The sequence below is a fragment of the Scyliorhinus torazame genome, chromosome 9 (genome assembly GCF_047496885.1).
Source record: "Scyliorhinus torazame isolate Kashiwa2021f chromosome 9, sScyTor2.1, whole genome shotgun sequence".
In the NCBI taxonomy this organism is placed as follows: Eukaryota; Metazoa; Chordata; class Chondrichthyes; order Carcharhiniformes; family Scyliorhinidae; genus Scyliorhinus; species Scyliorhinus torazame.
The window spans coordinates 242,963,983-242,991,698 of NC_092715.1; the positions used below are offsets into that span (position 1 = coordinate 242,963,983).

At 44.7% G+C, this 27,716-nt stretch overlaps 1 protein-coding gene across 5 annotated transcripts in view; it reads right to left on the reverse strand.

Moving 5' to 3' along the window:
* LOC140429773 (lysine-specific demethylase 4C-like) overlaps positions 1-27,716 on the reverse strand; it is a 557,303-nt gene that overhangs the window by 374,384 nt on the left and 155,203 nt on the right. For all 5 annotated transcript variants that reach the window (XM_072517215.1, XM_072517213.1, XM_072517214.1 and 2 more), the window contains one exon: positions 26,571-26,708. In XM_072517215.1, coding sequence (XP_072373316.1) covers positions 26,571-26,708 — 138 coding nt within the window. The remainder of the gene's footprint in view (positions 1-26,570; positions 26,709-27,716) is intronic.

Genomic DNA, 27,716 nt, shown 5'->3' on the forward strand with positions numbered 1-27,716 from the left:
TAAATAGCTTTTCCTCCTTTTTAGCCAACATTGGGACCAGAGGCTGCTGATACACGCAAACAACATATCTTGGAAATTGTCTCCAAACAGTCAAGCTGAAAATCTAAGTCAAAGTTTCATTTTACAGCCTGTCGGTTTTCTGATGAGAAATTAATGAATGTGGTACTGAACAAATCCATCAAATCCAACATCAAAATAACTACGCTGTACTTTGGGGATGAACAAAAATACAATCTAAAGGCTAAAGCAGTGTTCTAACAAATGCCAATAAATGTACATTGGTTTTTCTTTTTAAAATAAGTAATTTACAAGTAGATATGCAGTAACAATTGTACACGAGTTAGAAAAGGGTTAAGTGAATTTTAAGTAACCTTGAGCTACAATGAATGACCAATTAAACAGGGTTGTACAAAAAGTACAAAGCACACCTAGAATTAATTTAACACTTACTATAGGGCACAGAGCGAGTCAGATAAGCATGGCATCATCACTAATGAAGTATTAATCAATATATACAGAAAACTCAATGGGCACAGAATTTCCAAGTACATCATTGCAAGAAAATTCATAACCTTCAATAATAGTGTCAACATCAACAATTATTCAGTTCAAAGTTGGCTGTGCATCGCAGCCCGGTTTTGCAGCAGAAATAATGATAAGGCTATCAGCATTAATTGTTGTTAAAGAGCAAACTAGACAGCAACTTAACAGTGCCTTACATATGCTAATAAATGCAGAAATCTAGAAGTTGCTGTCCAAATTCCCCCGCCTCCCAAAGCTGCGCTACAACAGTACCCGAATGAGAAACTGTGCATTCAAATACATGATTGATACCTACTAAATGCGTAGAAAAAGTTGATGGGAGTTTATTTTTTAATTTTTACTTTGCCTCTTTGATCTCTTACTTCTAACTCTATCCTTTTTCTCTTCTCTATTTCACATTTTGTAGTTCCTTAGGCATTGAATTAACTATTCTAGCTGGCATTTTCTGGTTCAGACTGTCTTCCGCAGTGAAGATTCTTCAGTCTGGTTGGCTAAGGAGCCACACCGTTCCTTGCCCTGCGTGACAGGCCTTAAGATCCCTTATAGAGGGCTCTGCACTTCACCGTTTTTGATTTCTAATGCCACAACTTCCAGTGCAAAAGTCCATAGAAAGCCTGTGGTCGTGTAAGTAAGCATAATGAACAGTCCACACCGAATTACAAAATCTTGGATTACATATTTCTAATTAGTGACCACATGAATTTTTCAACCAAATTAATCGCAAGTTAGACACAGAAATGAAAGTCAATTTGCCCATCTTCATACACCCGCCGGAAAGATCCTGCGTCAGAACATCCAGTTATTGCTTACATTATCCAGGGTTTTGCCTCCACTGCCCTACAAAGAAACCAACTTCCCATGTGGAACAGACTATCCTGAAATCATGTTACCATCTTGAAAATGCTCCCACTTGCATTTCTCCATTACCCTTAACACAATAATCAATTGGAGGTTTTTCAGATTCCTTGATTACAAGGTTTTCTACTCTCATATTCTGAAAGTAACCAAAGTGTAAAATTATTTGGAAGACGAGCATATTACAGAATAAAATAAGCCAAATAACTGGACCAACCAAACTCAAAAATACATCCATTCTTCTTTTTATGTAGGATTTCCAACAGCAGTGTTCATATGAAGTTACCTTCCAACTTGTAGCAGGATTAAGTGTGGGAATATATCAATAAAAAGTCAATGTGAAGCCAACCTATAACTTTCCTCCTCGAATGTAATATTTCTGTCTTGGTAATCAAAGAAGAAAATCCATTATTTAACCAGGGAATCCTATGAAATTATTTTCTTTTGGTACAGACTTTATATTTAGAAGATTTTGTATTTCTTCGACTGATCACAAATAACACTTGATGAACTTTGGAAACTGAACAACAATGGTCAGAAAATTATTCATAAAGCACCAACTCAAAAACTTCAATGTGACTTCTGCAAAAAATTAGATTATCTAGCGTAGGCAAAAGAAATATGATCGACAGATGTTGTCAGGCAAAATGTTGCCTGTGACAACTACATCTAAATATAGAAATTCATCTTTCATTTACTTCACTCCATACACCATGGCCAATGCTCTCCAACTAGTCTGTCTGGAGAGAGGCAGAAAACAGCTTGTACAAACATATTATGCAAATTACTTTCAGGAGTAAAAATTAGTCAATGCTGTTTCTAAGCTAAAGTTTAGGAATAACATTCATAATACATGAAATGTTCCAAGGAATGAGCAAGAAATGCACAAAACACTGCTTAACAAACACCTTGCAAGATTTATTACTTGAAACTAATGAACCGATTGACCTTGTCAGAAATATTTTGCAATCATTTAATGTAAAGAATATGATGCAATTTACCAATCATTGGAAACAAGTAATAAAACAATGGATGGTTCACATTAGGATGTCACTATTCAATCAACTGAGCAAAGAAACAAACCAAGCCAACCGATCTCACCAAATTTGTTAGATCAGTGGCAAAGCCACTCAGTTTTCTCAACCGCCCAACTCACACCATGAGGTACAGCTTATGAGTGTGGGAAAATAAATAAAATTATGCTAAGCAACTTATGCAAAATCATGAAGGTTTTAAGGAAAGAGGGTTTCGTAAACAGAAAAAGAAATAACAATCTTTATTATTTTCAAAAGTAGGCTTACATTAACACTGCAATGAAGTTACTGTGAAAAGCCCCTAGTCGCCACACTCCGGCGTCTGTTTGGATACACTGAGGGAGAATTCAGAATGTCCAATTCACCTAACAGTACATCTTTCGGGACTGCGGGAGGATACCATAGCACCCGGAGGAAACCCACGCAGACACAGGGAGAACGTGCAGACTACGCACAAACAGTGACCCAAGCGAGAATCGAACCTGGGACCCTGGCGCTGTGAAGCAACAGTGCTATCCACTGCGCTACCATGCTGCCCTAACAAACTGGGGAGAGTTAAAGCACAATCGACTGCTCCTTAAAAAAAAAAACGACTTTTCAGTCTTTGCCTACGAAGTGGCATACCCGTAACCTCCGAGCTCCAGGGCGTTGTATCTGGGAGATAATTGCCCTGCACTGGGAAGAAACCTACAATGCTATTTAAATCACAAACTTCAGATTGCTCACCACTGTTTTACAGTAATAGCTACCCAGAAAGTTAGAAGAATTAAATCCACTTTGAGCTTCTGGGTACTGTAACATTGTCCCACACCCGCCAGCGCCTGCCCCCAACCATTCACTCAAAAGTAGCCCCCACTCCTCGCCTGAGAATACACCCCCATCCCCTGACTGCCCCTGGAAACCCCGCCCAAATCCACCCCCCAATTCGGCCCTGCTTCAACAGACCAGCCTACACCAACCTCCCCTCCTCCCCACCACCACCACCTGATAACCCCCCAACCGAATGGCCACCAAACCTGCTCCACAAATCACCCTGTCCACCACCCCCCACCCCAATCCTGCCCACTTAACTTGTAAACTTACCTTCTACATGGATTTAAAGGGGCCTCGCAGCTGTTAGCATTCAGTTTGTGCTCACAGCATCCATTGCTGCTGCAGAGTTTGTAACCCAACGCCTCCTCTCACCCCAGCTTGGGAAGCCCTGCTTTATCCACGAGCATAAGACCGAAGTGTAATGTATAAAATCTGATTATTCAGAAAGAATGCATGGGTTAATCCAGCATTGATTAAGAGATACTTGTTAAAAAGTGAAGAAACACTTTCATTTTATATTGGTAATATATTCTTCATGATTATCAGCGAATTGATTTAATTTCCGCAATTAAATTGCGATCAATTGCTGCCAGAAACATGGCTGTTTAAAAGTCAGGAAGAGACAACAAGGCTGTTGCAACATTATGCAACAGGACTAAAGAACCTCAGAGGAATATACTTAGGACAAAGATACCCAAGAGGGCTATTAACTTTACTGCAAATACACAAAGAACAACAAATGCTTCCTTCCAAGGTCTCAGTGGATTCACACCATGCAAAATAATTCAGTATCATCTATCGTGGAACATACAAGTTAGAAACAGGAGCAGGCCAGTCATTCCTTCGAGCCTGCTCTGCAAATCAATAAGATCACAGTTGATCGGATTGTGGCCTCAACTCCACTTTCCTTTTTATCCCCTGTACCATTTGACTCCCTTGTCAGTCAATAACTTATCTACCTCTGCCTTAAAAATAATAATGATGACCATTATTAGTGTCACAAGTTGGCTTACATTCATACTAAAATACTGTGAAAAACCCTAGTCGCCACACTCCGGCTGATGAATTCAGAACGTCTAATTCACCAAACAAGCACGTCTATCGGGACTGGAAGGGAGGAAACCGGAGCACCCGGAGGAAACCCACGCAGATACAGAGAGAACATGCAGACTCCGCACAGATATAACCCAAGCCGGGAATTGAACCCGGGTCCCTAGCATATTCAATAATGCTGCCTCCAATGTGCTGAAACATTTTTCACAGATTCACGATCCTCCGAAAAAATGTTGTCTCAGCTTCATCTGAAATGGAAGACCCATTATTTTTAAAGTGTGTCCCCTAGTTTCAGTCTCCCCACTAGGGGAAACATCCCCTCAGCATTCACTCTGTCAAGTCCCCTCAGGATCTTATATGTTTCACAATACGATTGCTTCTCTTTCTTTGAAACTCCAATGGATACAGGCCCAATCAGTCCAACCTTCCTTAGAGGTTAACCTCCTCATTCCAAGAACCGGTCGAGTGAATTTTCGCTGAGCTGCTTCCATTGCAGGCACTTAACCTCCATTCTATCTAAGCCACACCACAAGGTGTGCAAGGAAACTCTTCTCCAAACTTCAAACATTGAACTTCAGGCAACCTGAAAAGGTCACATGGTTCACTTGATACCTCTCATTTTGCCTATCATAGAAAACCAAATACAGAATGTACAAGTTTAGATGGGCATTTTAACGGGTTCTCAGAATATCATCGGCAGCGGAAATATGGATTTAAGAAAGGAAAGTTTTATTTTACTCAGTTTTTTGTGGTCGTAACTAATACAGTACTTAAGGTGGAACCAATGAACATAGCATATTTGAATTTTCAAAAAGCATTCAAGAAGGTACCATGTAAGATATTATTACACAAAATTAGGATACATGGGATTGGGTGTTTAATATTAAGCACAGATTAAGGATTGGTTAATAGGCAGAAACCAGTAGGTACCAGTTTTGGGGTTGGCTGGCGGTAACTAGTGTGTTACCACAAGGATCAGTGCTTGGGCCTCAGCTACATACACTCTATACCAATGACTTAGGTGAGGGGACTGAATGTAACATGCCCAAGTTTAATAACAATACAAAATTAGATAAGAAAGTAAGCTGTCATTAGGACGCAAAGAGGTTGCGAAAGGATATGGACAAGTGTGCAACAGGAGTGTGACAGACAGAACATAAGCTGGAGAAAGGTGATGTTTTCCACTCTGAAAGAATAGAAAAGCAGAATATTTTTTAAATAGAGAGACTGAAAAATGCTGGTATTCAGATGGAATTCAAGTGTTCTTGCACACAATCACAAAGTTAACATGCAGGAATAGCAAATTATTCGGAATGCAAATGATGTGCTAGCTTTTATTACAAAGGAATTGGAGTATAAAAGAAGCTTTACTATAATTATGCAGGCATTAGTGAGGCCACACCCCAGAGTACTGGGTACAGCTTTGGTCTCCTTACCCAAAGATGGACATACTTAAGAGACAGTAAAATTAAAGTTCACTCGGCCAATTCCAGGAAACGTAGGGATTGTCTGATGAGGATACATTGAGTAGACCAGGCCGATATTTCCCATCTCATTCAAACATATAAAACCTTAAGGAGCTTGACAGGTGTAAATGCTGAGAGAATGCTTCCTCCGGCTGGGAAGCCTAGAACTAAGTTTCAAATTAAGCGGTCAGTCATTTGGAACTAAGATGAGAAATGTCTTCATTTAAAGTTGTGAACATTGGGATTCTCTGTAGCAGAGGGCTGTGGATGGTCAGTCATTCAATATACGCAAGACAGAGATTGACAGGCTTTTAGATACTATGGGAATCAAGTGATATGGGGATACAGCAGGAAGGTGAAGATGAGCTAGATTAACATGACCTTAGCGAATGATGAAGCGGGTTCGAAGGATTGATTGGCCTGCCTCTGTTCCTACTTCTATGTTCTTAAGGAGAGTTCAATAATACAAATGAATGCAATTGTTAAAGACCGACAAAGAAAACTGATTTTATCAAGACTTTTTTAAAATAAAATCCATACATGGTAATATAGCTTTATTGTAACTTAAAGTGATAAACATGATATGGTTGTAGAAAGGAAATCTGGGTGCCTTCATAGGTAAATTTCACAAGGTTAGCATGCAGGTACAGAAAGTAATTAGGTGGGATTAAGATTTCAAGTCTTCAGTAATTATTCAAATGCATACCCAGTCGTTTTTAGGGTAGGTGGATTGGCCACGTTAAATTGCCCCTTACTTGAAAAACAAAATAAGTGGGTATTCTAACTTTATTTTTTAAAAAACACCTTTATTTTCCCAAGGAACAGGAGTAAGCTATTATGCCCCTTAAGCCTGCTCTGTCATTCAGTAAGATCATGGCTGATCGGATTGTGGCCTTAACTCCACTTTCCTGCCTACCTGCCCCCCTTAACACTTAACTCCCTTGTTGATGAATAATCTGTCTAACTCAGCCTTGAACATATCCAATGACCCAGCTTCCACTCGCTGTGGGGTGGAGAATTTCAAACATCAATGACCCTCAGAGAAAAAAATCCTCCTCATTTCAGTCTTAAACCCCTTATTGTTGTTGTTGGCAGCGTATCTTCACACCCATACACTGGGTTTTTGTTTTGCCCTTTCGGGAATAGTGGGGGGGGGGAGTGGTGGAAGGATCGCCGAGCTGATTATCACCTCATTGAACATTCCTTCCGTGGCCCACAAGTCCTGACAGACTCTAACCTAGAGCTTCTGATCCAGCGGTAAGGGTGCTATCACTGCACCACAAGGCCTCCTAACCCCTTATTGTAAAACTGTGGCCCTAGTCCTAGATTTCTCTTCATTGGGAAACGTCCTTTCAACATCTACCCTGTCAAGCCCTTCAGGATCTTATATGTTTCAATACGTTCATCTCTCATTCTTCTAAACTGCAACAAATATATGCCCAACTTTTCCACATAAGAAATCGCAGGAATCAGCCTACTGAACATCCTCTGAACTGCCTCCAATGCAAGTGCCTCCTCCTTAAAAAAGGAAACTAAAAGTATAAGCAGCGCTTTAGTACTGGAGTACCAAATTGTCTCCAAGGCAAGTATATCCCTCCAGAAATAGGGAGACCAAAACTATAAAGAGTACTCTAGTACTACTCAGTTGCTAAAATATATGAGACTCAAAATATTAACTCTTTCTCTCTCCATAGGTGCTTCCAGACCTGCTGAGTTTTTTCAGCACCTGCAGTGTTTTAGGTGTAATTTCACCAACGCCCTGCATGGCTGCATCAAGTGTTCCCTACTTTTATACTCCAGCCCCTCTTGCATTAAAAGGCTAACATTCCATTTGCCATCCTAATTACTTGCTGCGCCTGCGTGCTAATATTTGTGAAATTCACCGACAAGGACACCCAGGTCCTTCCGTGCCTCAACATTCTAGTTTCTTTTCATTTAAATAGACTGCTTTTCTATTCTTTCTGGCAAAGTGGACAAGTTCACATTTCCCACACTTATACCCCACCTGTCAAATGTTTGCCCACACACTTCACCTATCTATATCCCTTTGCAGACCCTGTATCCGCCTCAGGACTTGCCCTCCTACCTATCTTTGTATCGTCCGCAACATTCCGCCCTTAGTTGTCTCAAAGAGTCAATGGAACCAGTGGCTTCTTTCTGTGATCATTTCTGATCCTCTTACAACAGAAAAAGTAATATTCCTGAATGTTAGAAAAATATTATCAAATCTGAATATTCATTGCAAAATGGTGGCTTTATCTGGAACCTTTGTCATGTCTAGCAGTGAAAACAAAATGTTCCAAATATTCTGACAACCTTAGAATCCAAACAGGATTCTTGAATACTTTGGACACAGTACAATAAATTCAACACAAATCTTAGCAAGGATTTCACCAGTACATTTTATTCATATTGTGTTTTCTCTTTAAATATCTTTTCTCTATTAAAAACATTTTCATTTCATGTATTTGGATGCTGCTTACTATAGAAATCCATTATCATGCTCAAATTACACACAGGTTCTTGTTACAATCTTTCACTATCAACAATACATTGGTATTCTGCTGCATTATTTCTGAAAGAAAAATTACTGTTCTAGTCAGTCCACTGCTGCGTAAAAGGTAACGAGTCATCAATTTAAATAAGTCTTACAAAAAAAATATTCATACTGAGAAACAGTAATCTGGATCAGTGCATTTTGCAGAGATTGCAAAAACATGAAGTTTCAGAAAATAATTATTTAACTCAGAGCTCGTGTATTATTTGCTATCAAAACATTATGCTTTTCAGACAGGGCTGGCCAATGGGGAAAGACGGAGTAGAATGACCTATATTCTCTGGAATTTAAGAAAGGGAAAGTGATCTCATTGAAACATTAAATTCTGAAAGGGCTTGACAAGAGTAGATGGGGAGACATGCCATATTCTCCCTGGCTAGTGCCTAGAGCTAGGGACAATAATCTCAGGATAACAAGTCGGTCATTTAGGACAATAGTGAAGACATTTCTTCACTCAGGAAATTGAGAATCTTTGGAATTCTCTATTCCAGAGGGTTCTGGACACTCAGCGGGTAATGTACATTCATACATTTTGAACTCTGACAGATAAAGGGATTTTGGGATCACAATAATAATAATAATAATTGCTTATTGTCACAAGTAGTCTTCAATGAAGTTACTGCGAAAAGTCCCTAGTCGCCACATTCCAGCACCTGTTCGGGGAACCGGTATGTGAATTGAACCCGCGCTGTTGGCATTGTTCTGCATTACAAGCCAGCTGTTTAGCCCACTGTGCTAAACCAGCCCAGGCAGGAAAATGGAGTTGAGGTCAAAGATTAGCCGTAATCTTACCGAATGGCAGAGAAGGCTCTCGGGGTCATATGATCTGTTCCAGATGGGGCAGCACAGTGGTTAGCACTTTGGCTTCACAGCATCAGGGTCCCAGGTTCGATTCCCGGCTGGGTCACTGTCTGTGCGGAGTCTGCACGTTCTCCCCTTGTTTGCGTGGATTTCCGCCAGGTACTCCGGTTTCCTCCCACTAGTCCCAAAAGACGTGCTGTTATGTAATTTGGACATTCTGAATTCTCCCTCTGTGTACCCGAATAGGTGCCGGAATGTGGCGACTGAGGGCTTTTCACAGTAACTTCATTGCAGTGTAAGCCTACTTGTGACAATAAAGATTATCTTATTTCTTATGCTTTCATCTGGCTACTCGCGATGTATTATTGCCTTCCGTTCCTCGGTTCTATGGGCACTATATTTCCTCTCACTATTTTTAACCATATTTTTACATACCTGTTCCAAAACTCCAATTATTACCGATCTATTTATGTCCTCCCTTACTTTTACCCTGTACTTTCCTGTTCGGTTTAGATTTGGGATTGTTTCATCTCTTGCAGATTCCCGCCCCTGTTTTACTAATTTAAAGCCTTCGCCACTTCCCAGTTTCCCTTTCTGAGAAGTACTGGTTCTGTGAAAAGGAATCTCTCTTTTCCACATCAGACCTATGGCTTGGTGTGAATTCTCCTAATTTGTCTCTCAGCCAATTTGCACATGGTGCAGGCGATAATCAAGAGATCATTAAGGTGCAGGAGCTGCTTTTTAAGTTAGCTCCTGACACCTGATACACCCTCTGCACGATCTCCTCCCTGTTTCTACGTGCTCCAACTGGGAGTATGACAACGGGGCTTTTAGTCACCCAATATATCACTTACCCTGGCACCAGGTAGGAAACACACCCTTTGGAACTTATATTCATGGTTGCAGTGGACAGTATTTATTCCCCTTAATTATAGAAACCCCTATCAGTACTATACTAGGGCAGCACCATAGCACAGTGGTCAGCACTGCTGCCTCAGTGCCAGGGACCAGAGTTTGATTCTGACCTTGGGTAACTGCGGGGGTTTACTCCGGGTGCTCCGCTTTCCTCCCACAGTTCAAAGATGTGCAGGTTAGGTGGATTGGCCATGCTAGGTTGCCCCTTTAGTGTCCAACGGTTAGGTGGTGTTATGGGGATAGGGTGGGGCTGCAGCCCTCTTTCAGAGGTTTGGTGCAGACCCGATGGGCCAAATGGCCTTCTTCTGCACTGTAGGAATTCTATAAGTACCACATTTCTCTTCTGCTCTTTACCACTCACCCGCTACCTCCACCCCTGGCCATCCTTCTGACCCAGAGGATTTTGTTTCTATTCTGGCCATCTTTCCACCCTACCCCAGAAGGGGCAGGCAGTCAGTGTAGGAATCCCCTGTGGTTGTCCCCCTTTCGAACAGGTATACTCATTTGGATGCTGTCGGGGGGGGATAGCCGATCAGGGGAAAACAGCAGCAGCCAGAGCAGTGGCACCACGGCTGGCTCTGATGTTCCGCAGGGAGGGTCAAAGAGCAGAAGAGCAATAGTCATAGGGGACTCTATAGTCAGGGGCACAGATAGGCGCTTCTGTGGATATGAAAGAGACTCCAGGATGGTATGTTGCCTCCCTGGTGCCAGGGTCCAGGATGTCTCCGAACGGGTATCCGGCATCCTGAAGGGGGAGGGCAAACAGGTAGAGGTCGTTGTGCATATTGGTGCTAACGACATAGGCAGGAAGGGGCATGAGGTCCTGCAGCAGGAGTTCAGGGGGCTAGGCAGAAAGTTAAAAGACGGGACCTCTAGGGTTGTAATCTCGGGATTACTCCGTGCCACGTGCCAGTGAGGTTAGGAATAGGAAGATAGAGCAGCTAAACACGTGGCTAAACAGCTGGTGTAGGAGGGAGGGCTTCCGTTATCTGGACCACTGGGAGCTTTTCCGGGGCAGGTGTGACCTGTATAAGAAGGGCGGGGTGCATCTAAACTGGAGAGGCATAAATATCCTGGCCGCGAGGTTTGTTAGTGTCACACGGGAGGGTTTAAGCTAGTATGGCAGGGGGGGTGGGCACCGGAGCAATAGGTCAGAAGGTGAAAGCATTGAGGGAGAACTAGGGAATAGGGCCAGAATGGCTCTGAGGAAGAGCAGACAGGGGGATGTTGCTGAAAACAGCGGGTCTGGTGGCCTGAAGTGCATATGTTTTAATGGGGGAAGGCTAATTATAACGGAAAAGGCAGATGAACTTAGAGCATCCAGGAGAGCTTCTTAAAACAATACGTAGACTGTCCAACTAGGGAAGGGGCTGTACTGGACCTGGTATTGGGGAATAAGCCCGGCCAGGTGGTAGAAGTTTTAGTAGGGGAGCATTTCGGGAACAGTGACCACAATTCAGTAAATTTTAAAGTGCTGGTGGACAAGGATAAGAGTGGTCCCGAGGGTGAATGTGCTAAATTGGGGGAAGGCTAATTATAACGGGTAAGGCAGATGACTTCGAGCTTGGATTAGTACTTGGAACTATGATGTTGTTGCCATTACAAGAGACCTGGTTGAGGGAAGGACAGGTTTGGCAGCTAAACGTTCCAGGATTTAGATATTTCAGGCGGGATAGAGGGGGATGTAAAAGGGGTGGCGGAGTTGCGCTACTGGTTCGGGAGAATATCACAGCTGTACTACGGGAGGACACCTTAGAGGGCAGCGAGGTTATATGGGTAGAGATCAGGAATAAGAAGGGTGCAGTCACAATGTTGGGGGTTTACTACAGGCCTCCCAACAGCCAGCGGGAGATAGAGGAGCAGATAGGTAGACAGATTTTGGAAACAAGTAAAAACAACAGGGTTGTTCTGATGGGAGACTTCAACTTCCCAAATATTGACTGGGACTCACTTAGTGCTAGGGGCCTGGACGGGGCAGAGTTTGTAAGGAACATCCAGGAGGACTTCTTAAAACAATATGTAGACAGTCCAACTAGGGAAGGGGCTGTACTGGACCTGGTATTGGGGTATGAGCCCGGCCAGGTGGTAGAAGTTTCAGTAGGGGAGCATTTCGGGAACAGTGACCACAATTCAGTAAGTTTTAAAGTACTAGTGGACAAGGATAAGAGTGGTCCTAGGGTGAATGTGCTAAATTGGGGGAAGGCTAATTATAACAATATTAGGCGGGAACTGAAGAATCTAGATTGGGGGAGGAAGTTTGAGGGTCAATCAACATCTGGCATGTGGGAGGTTTTCAAATGTCAGTTGAAAGGAATTCAGGACCGGCATGTTCTTGTGCGGAAGAAGGATAAATGCGGCAAATTTCGGGAACCTTGGATAACGAGAAATATTGTAGGCCTCGTCAAAATGAAAAAGGAGGCATTTGTCAGGGCTAGAAGGCTGAGAACAGACGAAGCCTGTGTGGAATATAAGGAAAGTAGGAAGGAACTGAAGCAAGGAGTCAGAAGGGCTAGAAGAGGTCACAAAAAGTATTTGGCAAATTGGGTAAAGGAAAATCCCAAGGCGTTTTACACATAAATAAAAAGCAAGAGGGTATCCAGGGAAAGGGTTGGCCCACTGAAGGATAGGCAAGGGAATCTATGTGTGGAGCCAGAGGAAATGGGCGAGGTACTAAATTAATACTTTGCATCAGTATTCACCAAAGAGAAGGAATTGGTGGATGTTGAGTCTGGAGAAGGGTGTGTAGATAGCCTGGGTCACATTGTGATCCAAAAAGATGAAGTGTTGGCCATCTTGAAAAATACTAACGTAGATAAGTCCCCAGGGCCGGATGGGATCTACCCCAGAATACTGAAGGAGGCTAGAGAGGAAATTGCTGAGGCCTTGACAGAAATCTTGGGATCCTCACTGTCTTCAGGTGATATCCCGGAGGACTGGAGAATAGCCAATGTTGTTCCTCTGTTTAAGAAGGGTAGCAAGGATAATCTAGGGTACATGCAGGCAAGGGCATTTGTTCGGCGGCAGGTGGTGGAGTACCCTCTGTTGCCGCCACGCAGGGTCCAGGACAGGGTGCTGTCGGGGGTGTGGGTTTGAGAGGGGAGGATCTCGGCAACGTATCAGGTGATGCAGGAGGAGGAGGAGGCCTCGGTGGAGGAGCTAAAGGGTAAGTGGGAGGAGGAGTTGGGTGAGGAGATTGACGAGGGGACGTGGGCGGGTGCCCTGAAGAGAGTGAACTCTTCCTCCTCTTGCGCGAGGCTCAGCCTCATACAATTTAGGGTGCTGGGTAGGGCTCACATGACCGGGGCAAGGATAAGCCGGTTCTTTGGGTGCGAGGACAGGTGTGTTAGGTGCTCAGGGAGCCCAGCAAACCACACCCACATGTTCTGGGCGTGCTCAGCGCTGGAGGACTTTTGGAAGGGTGTAGCAAGGACGGTGTCGAGGGTGGTTGGTTCCAGGGTCAAGCCGGGCTGGGGGCTCGCAATATTTGGGGTGGCAGAGGGGCCGGGAGTGCAGGAGGCGAAAGAGGCCGGTATTCTGGCCTTTGCTTCCCTGGTACCCCGACGAAGGATTCTTCTTCAGTGGAAGGATGCAAGGCCCCCGAGCGTGGAATCCTGGATCGACGATATGGTGGGGTTTATTAAATTGGAGAGGGTGAAATTTGCCGTAAGGGGATCGGTGCAAGGGTTCTTCAGGCGGTGGCAACCGTTCCTAGACTTCCTGGCAGTGTTCGAAGATGGTCAGCAGCAGCAACCCGCGCGCGGGGGGGGGGGGGGGGGTTCATTTTTCTTGAGTGAGCGTGTATATTTGCTTTTTTGTTGATGAAGGCTGTTAATTTATTATTTATGTATACGGGGGGGGGGGGTTGTTCTTTTTTTTCTGTATTTTGTTGTTGATATTTTGTGAACATTTGAATAAAAATTATTTTTTTAAATAAAAAAAGATAATCCAGGGAACTACAGGCCGGTGAGCCTTACGTCAGTGGTAGGGAAATTACTGGAGAGAATTCTTCGAGACAGGATCTACTCCCATTTGGAAACAAATGGACGTATTAGTGAGAGGCAGCATGGTTTTGTGAAGGGGAGGTCGTGTCTCACTAACTTGATAAGAGTTTTTCGAAGAGGTCACAAAGGTGATTGATGCAGGTAGGGCAGTGGATGTTGTCGATATGGACTTCAGTAAGGCCTTTGACAAGGTCCCCCTCATGGTAGACTGGTACAAAAAGGTGAAGTCACACGGGATCAGGGGTGAGCTAGCAAGGTGGATACAGAACTGGCTAGGTCATAGAAGGTAGAGAGTAGCAATGGAAGGGTGCTTTTCTGATTGGAGGGCTGTGACCAGTGGTGTTCCGCAGGGGTCAGTGCTGGGACCTTTGCTCTTCGTAGTATATATAAATGATTTGGAGGAAAATGTGTCTGGTCTGATTACTAAGTTTGCAGACGACACAAAGGTTAGTGGAATTGCGGATAGCGATGAGGACTGTCAGAGGATACAGCAGGATTTAGATCGTTTGGTGACTTGGGCGGAGAGATGGCAGATGGAGTTTAATCCGGACAAATGTGAGGTAATGCATTTTGGAAGGTCTAATGCAGGTGGAAAATATACAGTGAATGGTAGAAACCTCAAGAGTATTGAAAGTCAGAGAGATCTAGGTGTACAGGTCACTGAAAGGGGCAACACAGGTGGAGAAGGTAGTCAAGAAGGCATACGGCATGCTTGCCTTCATTGGCCGGGGCATTGAGTATAAGAATTGGCAAGTCATGTTGCAGCTGTATAGAACCTTAGTTAGGCCACACTTGGAGTATAGTGTTCAATTCTGGTCGCCACACTACCAGAAGGATGTGGAGGCTTTAGAGAGGGTGCAGAAGAGATTTACCAGGATGTTGCCTGGTATGGAGGGCATTAGCTATGAGGAGCGGTTGAATAAACTCGGTTTGTTCTCACTGGAACAACGGAGGTTGAGGGGCGACCTGATAGAGGTCTACAAAATTATGAGGGGCATAGACAGCGTGGATAGTCAGAGGCTTTTCCACAGGGTAGAGGGGTCAATTACTAGGGGGCATAGGTTTAAGGTGTGAGGGGCAAGGTTTAAAGGAGATGTACGAGGCAAGTTATTTTTACACAGAGGGTAGTGGGTGCCTGGAACTCGCTGTCGGAGGAGGTGGTGGAAGCAGGGACGATAATGACATTTAAGGGGCATCTTGACAAATACATGAATAGGATGGGAATAGAGGGATACCGACCCAGGAAGATTTTAGTTTAGACGGGCAGCATGGTCGGCACGGGCTTGGGGGGGCGAAGGGCCTCTTCCTGTGCTGTACTTTTCTTTGTTCTTTGTTCTGCTCATTCTTGCAGGTATTGAGTACATCATACAGGCTGGTCAGGCCCACATTCTGCAGGACCTTATCTCAATCTGTCTTAAGTGACCGCTTTCTGATGCCCTGACAGCCACACCTACTCTATCATATACCTGTGCTTTCTTCTTTGGTGTGACTGAGTTCTGTATGAAGTTATCCTGAAATTCAACCCTGTCTTTATGTTTCAGAAAGTCTCACAGTGATAATAATAATCTTAATAATCTTTATTATTGTCACAAGTCTGCCTACATTAACACTGCAATGAAGTTACTGTGAAAAGCCCTTAGTCACCACACTCCGGCGCCTGTTCGGGTAGACAGAGGGAGAATTCAGAATGTAGAATTCACCAAATAAGCACAGGGAGGAAACCGGAGCACCCGGAGGAAACCCACGCAGACACGGGGAAAACGTGCAGACTCCGCTCAGACAGAGGCTCAAGCGGGAATCAAATCTGGGACCCTGGTGCTGTGAAGGAACAATGCTAACCACTGTGCTACCTGAAGTACCATCACCTTCCCCAACTCAATGGTTCTGCTCTGAAGACAGAGTCATTTTCTACAGATGAGAATTTGGAACAGTTTCACTAATCACACATTCTCTCATAATACAGTTCCAGCAAAAGACCTCTCCCTGTAATCTCCAGTCTTTTCCATTTATTTATAGCTGAATTAAAATTAACTAGCTGCTTTGTTAAGAACAAAATTACTTACTGTTTTAAAGGTAAAGTCGCCATAGTCCCAGATGACCATAGTCTGTGGGGAGAGCCGACTGGTGGCGATTTAACCTGAGGATCACCATACCTCAGGCCAGGGGCAAGGTTGAGAAGCGGAGCCTCATAAATAACCTCAGCCAGCATGTGAATTGAACTGCGCTGCTGGCCACGGACTGAGTCACGAACCAGCTGTCTAGCCCACCGAGTTAGAACGACCCCCTACTTACTGTTTACTCACTCTGTGACCTTCTCCTCCATGTTCACCTGGAAAGCACTTGACTTCCTCCACTTGATCGACTGTGAGGCCACTTTTGCTATGCAGTTTGCGACGTCCTCTCTCTCCTGCTGCTCTGTCACATTGCTGTTTTAATATTTGGGGCCACAGTCCTGTGTTCTCACAAAGTTTTGCTCAACTTGCCAGGAAAGGCCTTGTCCATTCCAGTGTAAGTACACTTTAACAGCGTCATGTGTCTTAATTAACGATAAACAAATTCCCTGGCAGTGAAAACTTTCTACCTGACACTTACTATTGAAATTCTTGTGCTGCTCATTAAACAATTCTTAATCTGATTGGTTAAGGAGTCCCAGTTCGTCTGTAGTGGGCACTGCACTTCTTGGCCGGTTGGATGACAGGAACTTCCAATACAGAAATTCAACGGGCAAGTGAAACAAATAACCACGGATGATAAAATCCAGGCCATATATATTAATATTTCAAACTAATATTACATGAAAGCAGAAACAGACTTTAAACCATATATTTCCTGAGACTGACACTTTTTTTTTTAAAATATGTTTTATTGAAATTTTTTTCCCAAACAACAATTTTTCCCCTCTTACAAAGCAAACGCAACAATAACAACACAGAAATTTTTAACAATACACAAGTAACAAAACCCCTTTATCTTTGACCTAAACTAAACTAAACCCCCTCCCCCCCCCTTCCCCCTGGGTTGCTGCTGTTGGTCATCTGTCTTCCCTCTAACGTTCCCCTAGGTAGTCGAGAAATGGCTGCCACCGCCTGGTGAACCCTTGAGCCGATCCTCTCAGGGCAAACTTTATCTGCTCCAGTTTAATGAACCCCACCATATCATTTACCCAGGCCTCCAGTCCGGGGGGTTTCGCCTCCTTCCACAGGAGTAGGATCCTGCGCCGGGCTACTAGGGACGCAAAGGCCACAACGTCGGCCACTTTCGCCTCCTGCACTCCCGGCTCTTCCGCAACTCCAAATAGAGCTAACCCCCAGTCTGGTTTGACCCGGGCCTTCACCACCCGCGAAATCACTCCCGTCACTCCCTTCCAATACCCTTCCAGTGCCGGGCAGGCCCAAAACATATGTGCGTGGTTTGCCGGGCTCCCGCCACACCTCCCACATTTGTCCTCCACTCCAAAGAACCTGCTCAATCTTGCTCCCGTTATGTGTGCTCTATGTAGCACCTTAAATTGAATCAGGCTAAGCCTGGCGCATGAGGAAGAGGAATTTACCCTGCTTAGGGCATCAGCCCACATACCCTCCTCTATCTCCTCCCCTAGTTCTTCTTCCCACTTTCCTTTTAGTTCGCCCACCGACTCCTCCCCCTCTTCCCTCATCTCTCGGTAAATCTCTGACACCTTGCCCTCTCCGACCCACACCCCTGAAAGCACCCTGTCCTGTATCCCCTGTGTCGGGAGCAACGGAAATTCCCTCACCTGTTGTCTAGTAAACGCCCTCACCTGCATATATCTCAAGAAATTTCCCCGGGGCAACTTATACTTTTCCTCCAATGCTCCCAAGCTCGCAAAAGTCCCATCTATAAATAAATCTCCCACCCTCCTAATTCCCAACTGGTACCAGCTCTGAAATCCTCCATCCATTCTTCCTGGGGCGAACCTATGGTTGTTCCTGATTGGGGACCCCACCAGGGCTCCCCGCACCCCTCTCTGTCGCCTCCACTGTCCCCAGATATTTCAATGTTGCCGCCACCACCGGGTTCGTGGTAAACCTTTTAGGTGAGATCGGTAGCGGCGCCGTCACCAGCGCCTCTAAACTCGTCCCTTTACAGGACTTTCTCTCCAGTCTTTCCCACGCCGCTCCTTCACCCTCCATCATCCATTTACGTATCATTGCCACATTGGCGGCCCAATAGTAATCGCCCAAGTCCGGTAGTGCCAATCCTCCTCTGTCCCTACTACGCTGAAGGAACCCCCTCCTTACTCTCGGAACTTTACCTGCCCACACGAAGCTCGTGATGCTCCTGTCTATTTTATTAAAAAAGGTCTTGGTGATTAGTATAGGGAGACATTGAAATACAAATAAGAACCTCGGGAGGACCATCATCTTAATTGCTTGCACCCTGCCCGCCAGCGATAGAGGCTGCATGTCCCACCTCTTGAAGTCCTCCTCCATTTGTTCTACCAACCGTGTCAGATTAAGTCTGTGCAAGGTTCCCCAGCTCCTAGCGATCTGAATCCCCAGGTATCGGAAGTTTCTTTCCACTTTCCTTAGAGGCAAGCCTTCTATCTCTCTGCTCTGGTCCCCTGGATGTATCACAAATAATTCACTCTTCCCCATGTTTAGCCTATACCCCGAGAAATCCCCGAACCCCCTCAAAATTCGCATAACCTCTATCATCCCCCCCGCTGGGTCCGACACATATAACAATAGGTCATCCGCGTATAACGAGACTCGGTGTTCTTCTCCCCCTCTAATCACCCCTCTCCATTTCCTGGAGTCTCTCAACGCCATGGCCAGAGGTTCAATTGCCAACGCGAACAACAATGGAGACAGCGGGCATCCCTGTCTTGTTCCCCTATATAGTCGGAAATACTCCGATCTATGTCGACCTGTAACTGCGCTTGCCGTTGGAGCCCCATAAAGAAGTCTAACCCAGCTAATAAACCCGTTCCCAAACCCAAACCTCCTTAACACTTCCCATAAATATTCCCACTCCACCCTATCAAATGCCTTCTCTGCGTCCATTGCCGCCACTATCTCTGCCTCCCCCTCCACTGGGGGCATCATTATCACCCCTAATAGTCGCCGCACGTTAACATTCAGTTGTCTCCCTTTTACGAACCCTGTCTGGTCTTCGTGCACCGCCCCCGGGACACAGTCCTCTATCCTCGATGCCAGTACCTTTGGAAACAATTTGGCGTCCACGTTCAATAATGAAATGGGTCTATAGGACCCGCACTGCAACGGATCTTTATCCCTCTTCAAAATTAATGATATCGTCGCCTCCGACATCGTCGGGGGGAGAGTCCCCCCTTTCCTGGCCTCATTGAACGTCCTCACCATCAACGGGGCCAACAAGTCCACATATTTTCTGTAATACTCCACCGGGAACCCGTCTGGTCCTGGGGCCTTCCCTGCTTGCATGCTTCCCAGTCCCTTAATAACCTCGTCCACCCCAATCGGTGCCCCCAGGCCTACCACCCCCCGCTCCTCCACTTTCGGGAACCTCAATTGGTCCAGGAACTGCCGCATCCCCTCCTCTCCCTCTGGGGGCTGAGACCTATACAGTTCCTCATAGAAGGTCTTGAACACCTCATTTATCTTTCCTGCCCTTCGCACCGTGTCTCCCCTTTCGTCTCTAATTCCTCCTATCTCCCTCGCTGCTGCCCTCTTTCGCAATTGATGAGCCAACAGGCGACTAGCCTTTTCCCCATATTCATAACTCCTCCCCTGTGCCTTCCTCCACAGTACCTCCGCCTTTCTGGTGGTCAGAAGGTCAAATTCCGTCTGGAGTCGTCTCCTCTCCCTGTACAATTCCTCCTCCGGGGTCTCTGCAAATTCCCTATCCACCCTTAAAATCTCCCCCAGTAATCTTTCCCTTTCCTTGGCCTCTGTTTTCCTTTTGTGGGCCCCAATGGAGATCAGCTCTCCTCTGACCACCGCTTTTAGTGCTTCCCATACCACTCCCACAGGGACCTCGCCGTCGTCATTGACCTCCAGGTATCTCTCAATACACCCCCGCACTCTTGCACACACTCCCTCATCCGCCATCAGTCCTACATCTAATCGCCAGAGTGTTCTCTGCTCCCTTTCCTCTCCTAATTCCAGGTCCACCCAATGTGGGGCATGATCCGAAACCGCTATGGCTGAGTACTCAGCTTCTTCCACCCTAGAGATCAACGACCTTCCCAAAACAAAAAAATCTATCCGGGAGTACACTTTATGGACATGGGAGAAGAAGGAAAACTCCCTAGCCCTAGGTCTAAGAAATCGCCATGGATCCACTCCCCCCATTTGGTCCATAAACCCCTTAAGTACCTTGGCCGCTGCCGGCCTTCTTCCGGTCCTTGAGCTGGATCTATCTAGCCCCGGGTCCAGCACCGTATTAAAGTCCCCTCCTAAAATCAAGTTTCCTACCTCTAGGTCCGGTATACGCCCCAGCATCCGTCTCATAAATCCCGCATCGTCCCAGTTTGGGGCATACACATTAACCAACACGACCTCCATTCCCTCCAGCCTGCCACTCACCATTACATATCTACCTCCGCTATCTGCTACGATGTTCTTTGCTTCAAATGCTACCCGTTTCCCCACCAAAATGGCCACCCCTCTATTCTTTGCGTCCAGTCCTGAGTGGAACACCTGTCCCACCCATCCTTTCCTTAGCCTAACTTGGTCCGCCATCTTTAGGTGCGTCTCTTGGAGCATAACCACGTCTGCCCTTAGTCCTTTCAAATGCGCGAGCACTCGGGCCCTTTTTATCGGTCCGTTCAGGCCTCTCACGTTCCACGTGATCAGCCTCACTAGGGGGCTACCTGCCCCCCTCCCGTGTCGACTAGCCATTACCTTCTCTAGGCCAGTCCCATATCCCGCCTCCGCGCTCCCGCTCGCTCCCCCAGCGTCGCACACCATCCCCGCCCACCCACACTTTCGCCATTTCCTTTTGGATTTCCGCAGCAGCAACCCAGTTGCCCCCCCCCCCTCCCCCTCCCCGCTAGATCTCTTTCTAGCATGATTGCTCCCCCCATATTACTTCCGTAAGTCAGCTGACTTCAACTGACCCCGGCTACTCCTGCTCACTCCTCGACCCCCCCAGTGTGGGGAACTCCCATCCGCCTTGCGCCTGTCTTCCCGCCTTATTCTTTCTGGCGCGGGAACATCCCTTTACCTGACCCGCCTCTTATGGCGCAGCTCCCTTTCCCCTCCCACCCCCCCTTCCCCATTCTCCAACTATGTCCCGTCTTTCCCCCCTCACCGGCGCCCACATTTCCCCAATGTCTCCCCCCTTCCCAATTTACTTCTCAATGAACTTCAACCATAACATTAACAATAACATTCCCTGCAGCATCAGTCCCTCAGTTCCGATCCAATTTCTCTTCTTTGATGAAGGTCCATGCTTCCTCCGCCGTCTCGAAATAATGGTGTCTCTCCTGATACGTGACCCATAGTCTTGCCGGCTGCAGCATCCCGAACTTCACCTTCCTTTTATGCAACACCTCTTTGGCTCGGTTGAAGCTCGCCCTCCTTCTCGCCACCTCCGCACTCCAATCCTGGTATACCCGTACCACTGCATTCTCCCATCTGCTACTCCGCACCTTTTTAGCCCATCTCAGGACCTCTTCTCTATCCTTAAGGCGGTAAAATCGCACGATTATCGCCCTGGGTGGTTCTCCCGCTTTTGGTCTTCTCGCCGGAATCCGATTTGCCCACTCCACCTCCAAGGGGCCTCAGCACCCATCAGTGAGCTCAGCATCGTACTTGCGTACGCTCCACAGTCCACTCCTTCCACACCCTCAGGGAGACCCAGTATCCGAAGGTTCTTCCTTCGCGCTCCATTTTCTAGGGCTTCGATCCTTTCAGTACACTTTTTATGAAGTGCCTCGTGCGTCTGTGTCTTAACCGCCAGGCCCAGGATCTCGTCCTCAATATCTGTCACCTTCTGCTCCACCACGCGGAGCTCTGTCTCCTGGGTCTTTAATGTCTCCTTGAGCCCCTCAATTGCCTGTAGCAACGGGGTCAGCACCTCCCTCTTCAGCAGCTCCACGCACCGTCTCACAATTTCATCCTGCTCAGGCCCCCATGTCGCCTGCGCTTTCTCCGCCGCCATCTTGTACTTCTCTCTTTCTGACCCTTTGGTCGACGATTCCTCGCGCTGCAGCCGCCGCCGCCGCCGTTTTTTTCCCTCCTTCGTTTGGGTGGGGGGACTCCCTTCTCACACACCCCACACCGGGTTGCGTCGTCGAAAAATTCCCCGTTGGGGCTCTTAAAAGAGCCCGAAGGTCCGTCGGAGCTGGAGCCGCCGAAGCGTGCGGCTAGCTAGGCATCACCGCAACCGGAAGTCCCTTCAGTGGCCTTGATGAGGTCTTTTCACAGTTGTTCCCTCTGCTGCTAGAATTCACCTTTGATACAGGCCCTCAGGTCAGCTTGCAGCTTTAAGCTTGCCCTTCCCCCGCCTGCATGCTGGAAGAGGCCCTGTTTATCCTGCAGTTGCAGCCAAATCCCTTACTGTTTATGCCGTGTCTGGCAACCCAGAGACATACCCTTCCTGGGGGACACTGTCGGGGGAATATTGCAGCCTTCTTCCCACACCGGGAAATGTCAAACAAATGCCGTGGGGGCCCTGTAAAAGAGCCCAAAAGTCCGTTCCAAGCAGGAGCTGCCGAATAGGCGACCTAGCTCTGCATAGCCGCACCCGGAAGAGACTGACACTTTTAATATCATTTTATAAATTACATAAAAGCTTGAAAAGTGTGCCATGAGGCTGTGCCTCTTTAAATTTGAAAATACAATTTAAACTTTCAATTTTGTAATTTGAAATGAGACAGAACAAAATACTTAAAAACGCACGGCCATATTCCAAGGTGAAAATGAAAAAACAAGTCACCCTCGTAGGAGGGCAAAGAGAGAGACATTTTTCATCATTCAGAGACCCATAAAATCACATCACTGTCTAAGAAAAAGACGTTAAAATGCAAAGTGCTGGCTATTGAAGCAATAGCTGCCACAGACAGAACCACCCAAAACCCCTTGGACATGCACAATGGTGAAGTAGAACCGACCAGGCTTCAGCCACTGCAGAGAGATTGCAACAACTTCAGCAGAAGAGACAGGCAGAAAGCTCTCTGAGAGCAAATGCATCGCCTGGTTCAGAAGCTAATATTACTAGAAATCTATCTGTTTTTGTTTGTTACAGGCAGAATATCACAGTCTGTACTCAATTAGCATGTGCTTGTAAAACTCAAAAGAAAATGATTGTTAGATGCAATTCCATGATTGAGCAGCACCTGCTAAACAATCCTGAGTGTCACCATTAACTAATTTAAGATAATCAGGCAAGCCGATAATGTGGCTCATTTACACTTTCTCGAGGCAACATGCACTCATACGCAGTGTCCCATTCCATCTTGCATGTTTTTTTAATTATCCAGGAGCTTGGGGAGCCAATAGTTCCCCCATTGCTTTCTCCATGACAATGTTTCAGCCAATCAATCGAGTTGCCAACCAATCAGCTTCCTTTTCTCCTATATCATAAATTGTTGGGATTGTTTGAAATTTGCCATTTTTGCATTTGTGCTGACGAATGCAAGACAAAAAGCTTTTCCAACATGTCTCTTTTTTCAGCAACATTAAATATGTGTATTATACACACATTATACACGCAATTTCCAAATGGGTGGCTTTGTTCTCTTTCCCTCATCCCAACCTCACAAGACATGTGTCTCTCTCACAGGCATGATGATAATAATAATAATAATAATAATAATAATAATAATAATAATAATAATAATAATAATCGCTTGTCACAAGTAGGCTTCAATGAAGTTACTGTGAAAAGCCCCTAGTCGCCACATTCCAGCACCTGTTCGGGGAGGCTGGTACAGGAATTGAACCCGCGCTGGTCTTGTTCTGCATTACAAGCCAGCTGTTTAGCCAACTGTGCTAAACCAGCCTATAATTAGTTGGGTTCAAAATTTACATAGTAATTTTGTTCCTGAAATTGATCCGTTTAGCATGAAGATCTTGCTTTCATTCATCTATCTCTTTTCTCAATATAATACTTTTCCAGCCTACAGCACACAAAGTAGAAGCTGCAACACATGTAAACTGAAAACAACTTCATTACAAAGGCAGACAGACTTTTTACAAAAATAGGAATCATTTGATTTATGATAAAACAAAGAAATGCTGTAAATACTCAGCATGTGAGGCAGCAGCTAAGGACAGGATGCAGATGGGTCATCACCTCTCTCCTCCTGCAGCTCCAGTCCTCTCTGCAGTACAATGCTGTGCGGAGCACAGCAGACCACTAGCATTCTAGGCACCCTTGCTGGTTACAGGAGATACAGCACCTGCCCTTTTACCTCCTCTCTCCTCACTGGTCAAGGCCCCAAACACTCCTTCCAAGTGAAACAGCGATTCACATGTACTGCTCTCAATTTACAGCGATTCACATGTACTGTTCGCTAATGGCTGCTCGCAATGCAAGCTGCTCTACATTGGGGAGACCAACAGAGGTGAGGTGACCACTGTTCAGAGATCGCCGTTCAGTCTGTAAGTATGACCCCAAGCTTCTGGTCACCTGTCATTTCAAATCTCAACCTCGCTTCCACTCTGATCCTCTGCCTCCTAATGTTCCAATGAAACTCAACTTTAAGTTGGAGGAACAGCATCTTTCAATTAGGACCTTTACAGCCTTCTGGACTCAACAATTTCAGACCGGAATCTCTGCCTCCATTTTGTTTCTTTTCTCATTGTAGGTTTTAGTTTATTCACTTATTCCTTGTTTTTCTTTTTTTGCTGTCAAACATCAGCTATTCATTATTCTGCCATTTGTTTCTATATTTGTCCTTTTATCACTTCCTGTGCCTTTTAACCACCAAACCTTGGTATTTAATCTCTCCCGTCTTCCACCCTATCATAGATCTTCCCTTTCCCACTCTCTTTCCCACTCTCCCCTCTTTCACTTGCTTAAAGCCCATTATATTTCTAACCTTTCCCAGTTCTGTTGAAAAGTCATCGACCTCGAAGGCTAACTCTGTTTCTCTTTCCACAGATGCTGCCTTACCGGAGTATCTCCAATATTTTCTATTCAGATTTCAGATTTCCTGCATCCTCAGTACTTTGCGTTTTTCTCAATTGTCTCCTAGTTTTTCTTCATGTAACTTCAAATGAATTTTGAAGCATATTTTGTTGTCATTTATTATTGTGCTTCAATTTTTATTGCAGCTGGCTAATTATAACAATTTTATTTTCCGCAGTGGCCTCCCAAGCTCCATTTGGCGCACTTTATAAAAGAAGCCGGAACCAAAACAAAAATGCAAACAACAAATCACAAACTCACCCTTATCTTTGTGCACAAATTAGAAATGTTATAAATTATGTCCTGTGATTTACACCAATACCTATCTGTCCCTGTAATACAATTTCCCTCACATTCTGCCAAAAGATGCTGAGAGCATATTCTACACACACATTTTGAGTCCTACACACACATTTAGCGTGAAGTCCAGAAAGTCCTGCTCCGAATTAGAAACCAGAGTAGGAACACAATGTCAGAAATAGGTAGAAACTATATCAACACACAACTAAGAAATTCTGCACTTTGGGAGAAAACAGGGGAATTGCAAATGGTATTCAAATATGAACAATAACACTGTAGAGAGAAAATAATAACCATAGTGTGTGCAAATTCTATGAAATCAGATCTTATCCAACTAATTGCAACACTTACGAAATAAAAATATTTCTAATTTACTGCAGCCATTTATCAAATACATATGCTGTACAATCTAACGAGACCACTAGTTGAATTAAAAAGCTAAAAGTTCAGATCCATCAACATATTGTGGTACAATATTTACCAAACTAAATTCACAGAAAAATGTCAAAAATGTCTGTGCAATCAAAGGAGATTTGGTGTTCGATAAGTTTTTTTTTAAAAACCTCTGTATCCATGCTGCATATATAAATAGGTAATTTTCAAATTCATATAATTTGCAAGGTCAAATATGATTCACTTTTCTTTCATTTATTTGTTGCAATAGGAATGTGATGACATTGATAATTTCACTGTATACTGTGCTACGGTTGAACATTGTTCAGAATATGCACTAATTAATAAAGGTTCATGGATATTGACACAATGAGGTACTGGAGCGGGACAGAACTATATCGGGCAGGAAGTTTACAATGGTTAGCCACCCTTATCAAAGATGGCAGATTCCCATTGAGGCAGATTGTACATCCAAGAGGAATTCACACGGAACATTTTTTTTTTTTTTTAAAAGAGAGAAGAATGATCGCTTTTGGGCACATCTATAATTTACAGAGCAATCTATTGGAAAGCTGGAGAAACAGACTTTGAAGGTTCCCACCTCTTTTTTGTTGCACAGACTCTGCTTTTTCTGTATGCACAGGGATTCAGAATGCAGAAGGCAGTTAACATTTTGAGACCTGACTTTTCCTTCAGGTGTCTTTTGTAAGGGGCAAAAGACAATCAATACATTCCACCTGCATTCCTTGCTGCCACTTACCAGTTTAGCTATTTTTCCATAATCAAGCCATCGAATGGTGGCGAAGTTTGTTGACTCAGCACAGTTGAATCCATGATTAAAGCCAGCATGGTATCCATAGGGGAAAGTGATCATGAACTGCCCTGCTTCTTGCGTAATCTGCATGAAATAAAGTGTAAAGCAGCTTGAAGTTGGAAGACTATTACATTTAATTTCAGAATTCAAACACAACATTTCTATGGGTTACCAGGACATAATTTGTGGATTCATTTACATGTATTGCATCACAACAAAGTTAACTGACAATGCTTACTTACTACAAAAAAAACCACGAGGATAGACACTAACATACATGAATGTCAATGGCTTTTTTTTAAAGTGCAGGAATTTATTTCATAAACAATCTTTTGTGTACATAGTCCATCACTTACAGTAAACAAGAAACAAAGTAACACCATTTTCCCTACTTATGAGCTTTTTTAACCACAGGTATTATTTAACTATCTGCATTAGTGTGTTTATATTCACATGCATATTTTAACTGTTACTAGAGAATGAGGAATGAGTGATGGGTGTAGAAGCAGAAAACAAAACAGCCAGGAGTTTAACATATTTCATTGTCCCTTAGGAGTACAAAACTGTGTATTAATGAAAAGAGACATGCTTTCGGATCATTTCACCTTGCACTCATCAGACAGACTAAAGAGTACTAAACTTTAAAGGGGACAACAATTCATACAGCATGAGAAAATTGTGCAGATTGGTTGGCAAGTTGACTCTGATTGATAGAGGGGTTCCCATGAAGAATGCTTCAGAAAACAGTTAACTGCCCCAAATTTTTTTTTTTTTTTTTTTTAATTCAAACCAGACAGGTTGACTCTGATTCTGGGGGAATGAATGAGGGAGTGGCTGTCCCCCAAGCTTTTGTTTAGTTGAAAAAGGTGCAAATGCGCAGACATGTTTTTTTCTTTGCAAAGGACAGGGGCAGTTTTATAGGACGGGACAGGATTATGAATACATGTTACTTCCAGTTTGCATAAATGAGCCACATTATGAGCCCAAATGTGAATCTTAAATTGGCTGTTAGTGTAATCCTTAGTCAAATTGGGATTGTTTAGTGTCTGCTGTCCAATCGCAGAATCACATCTCCTGTTGGACATTATTGTT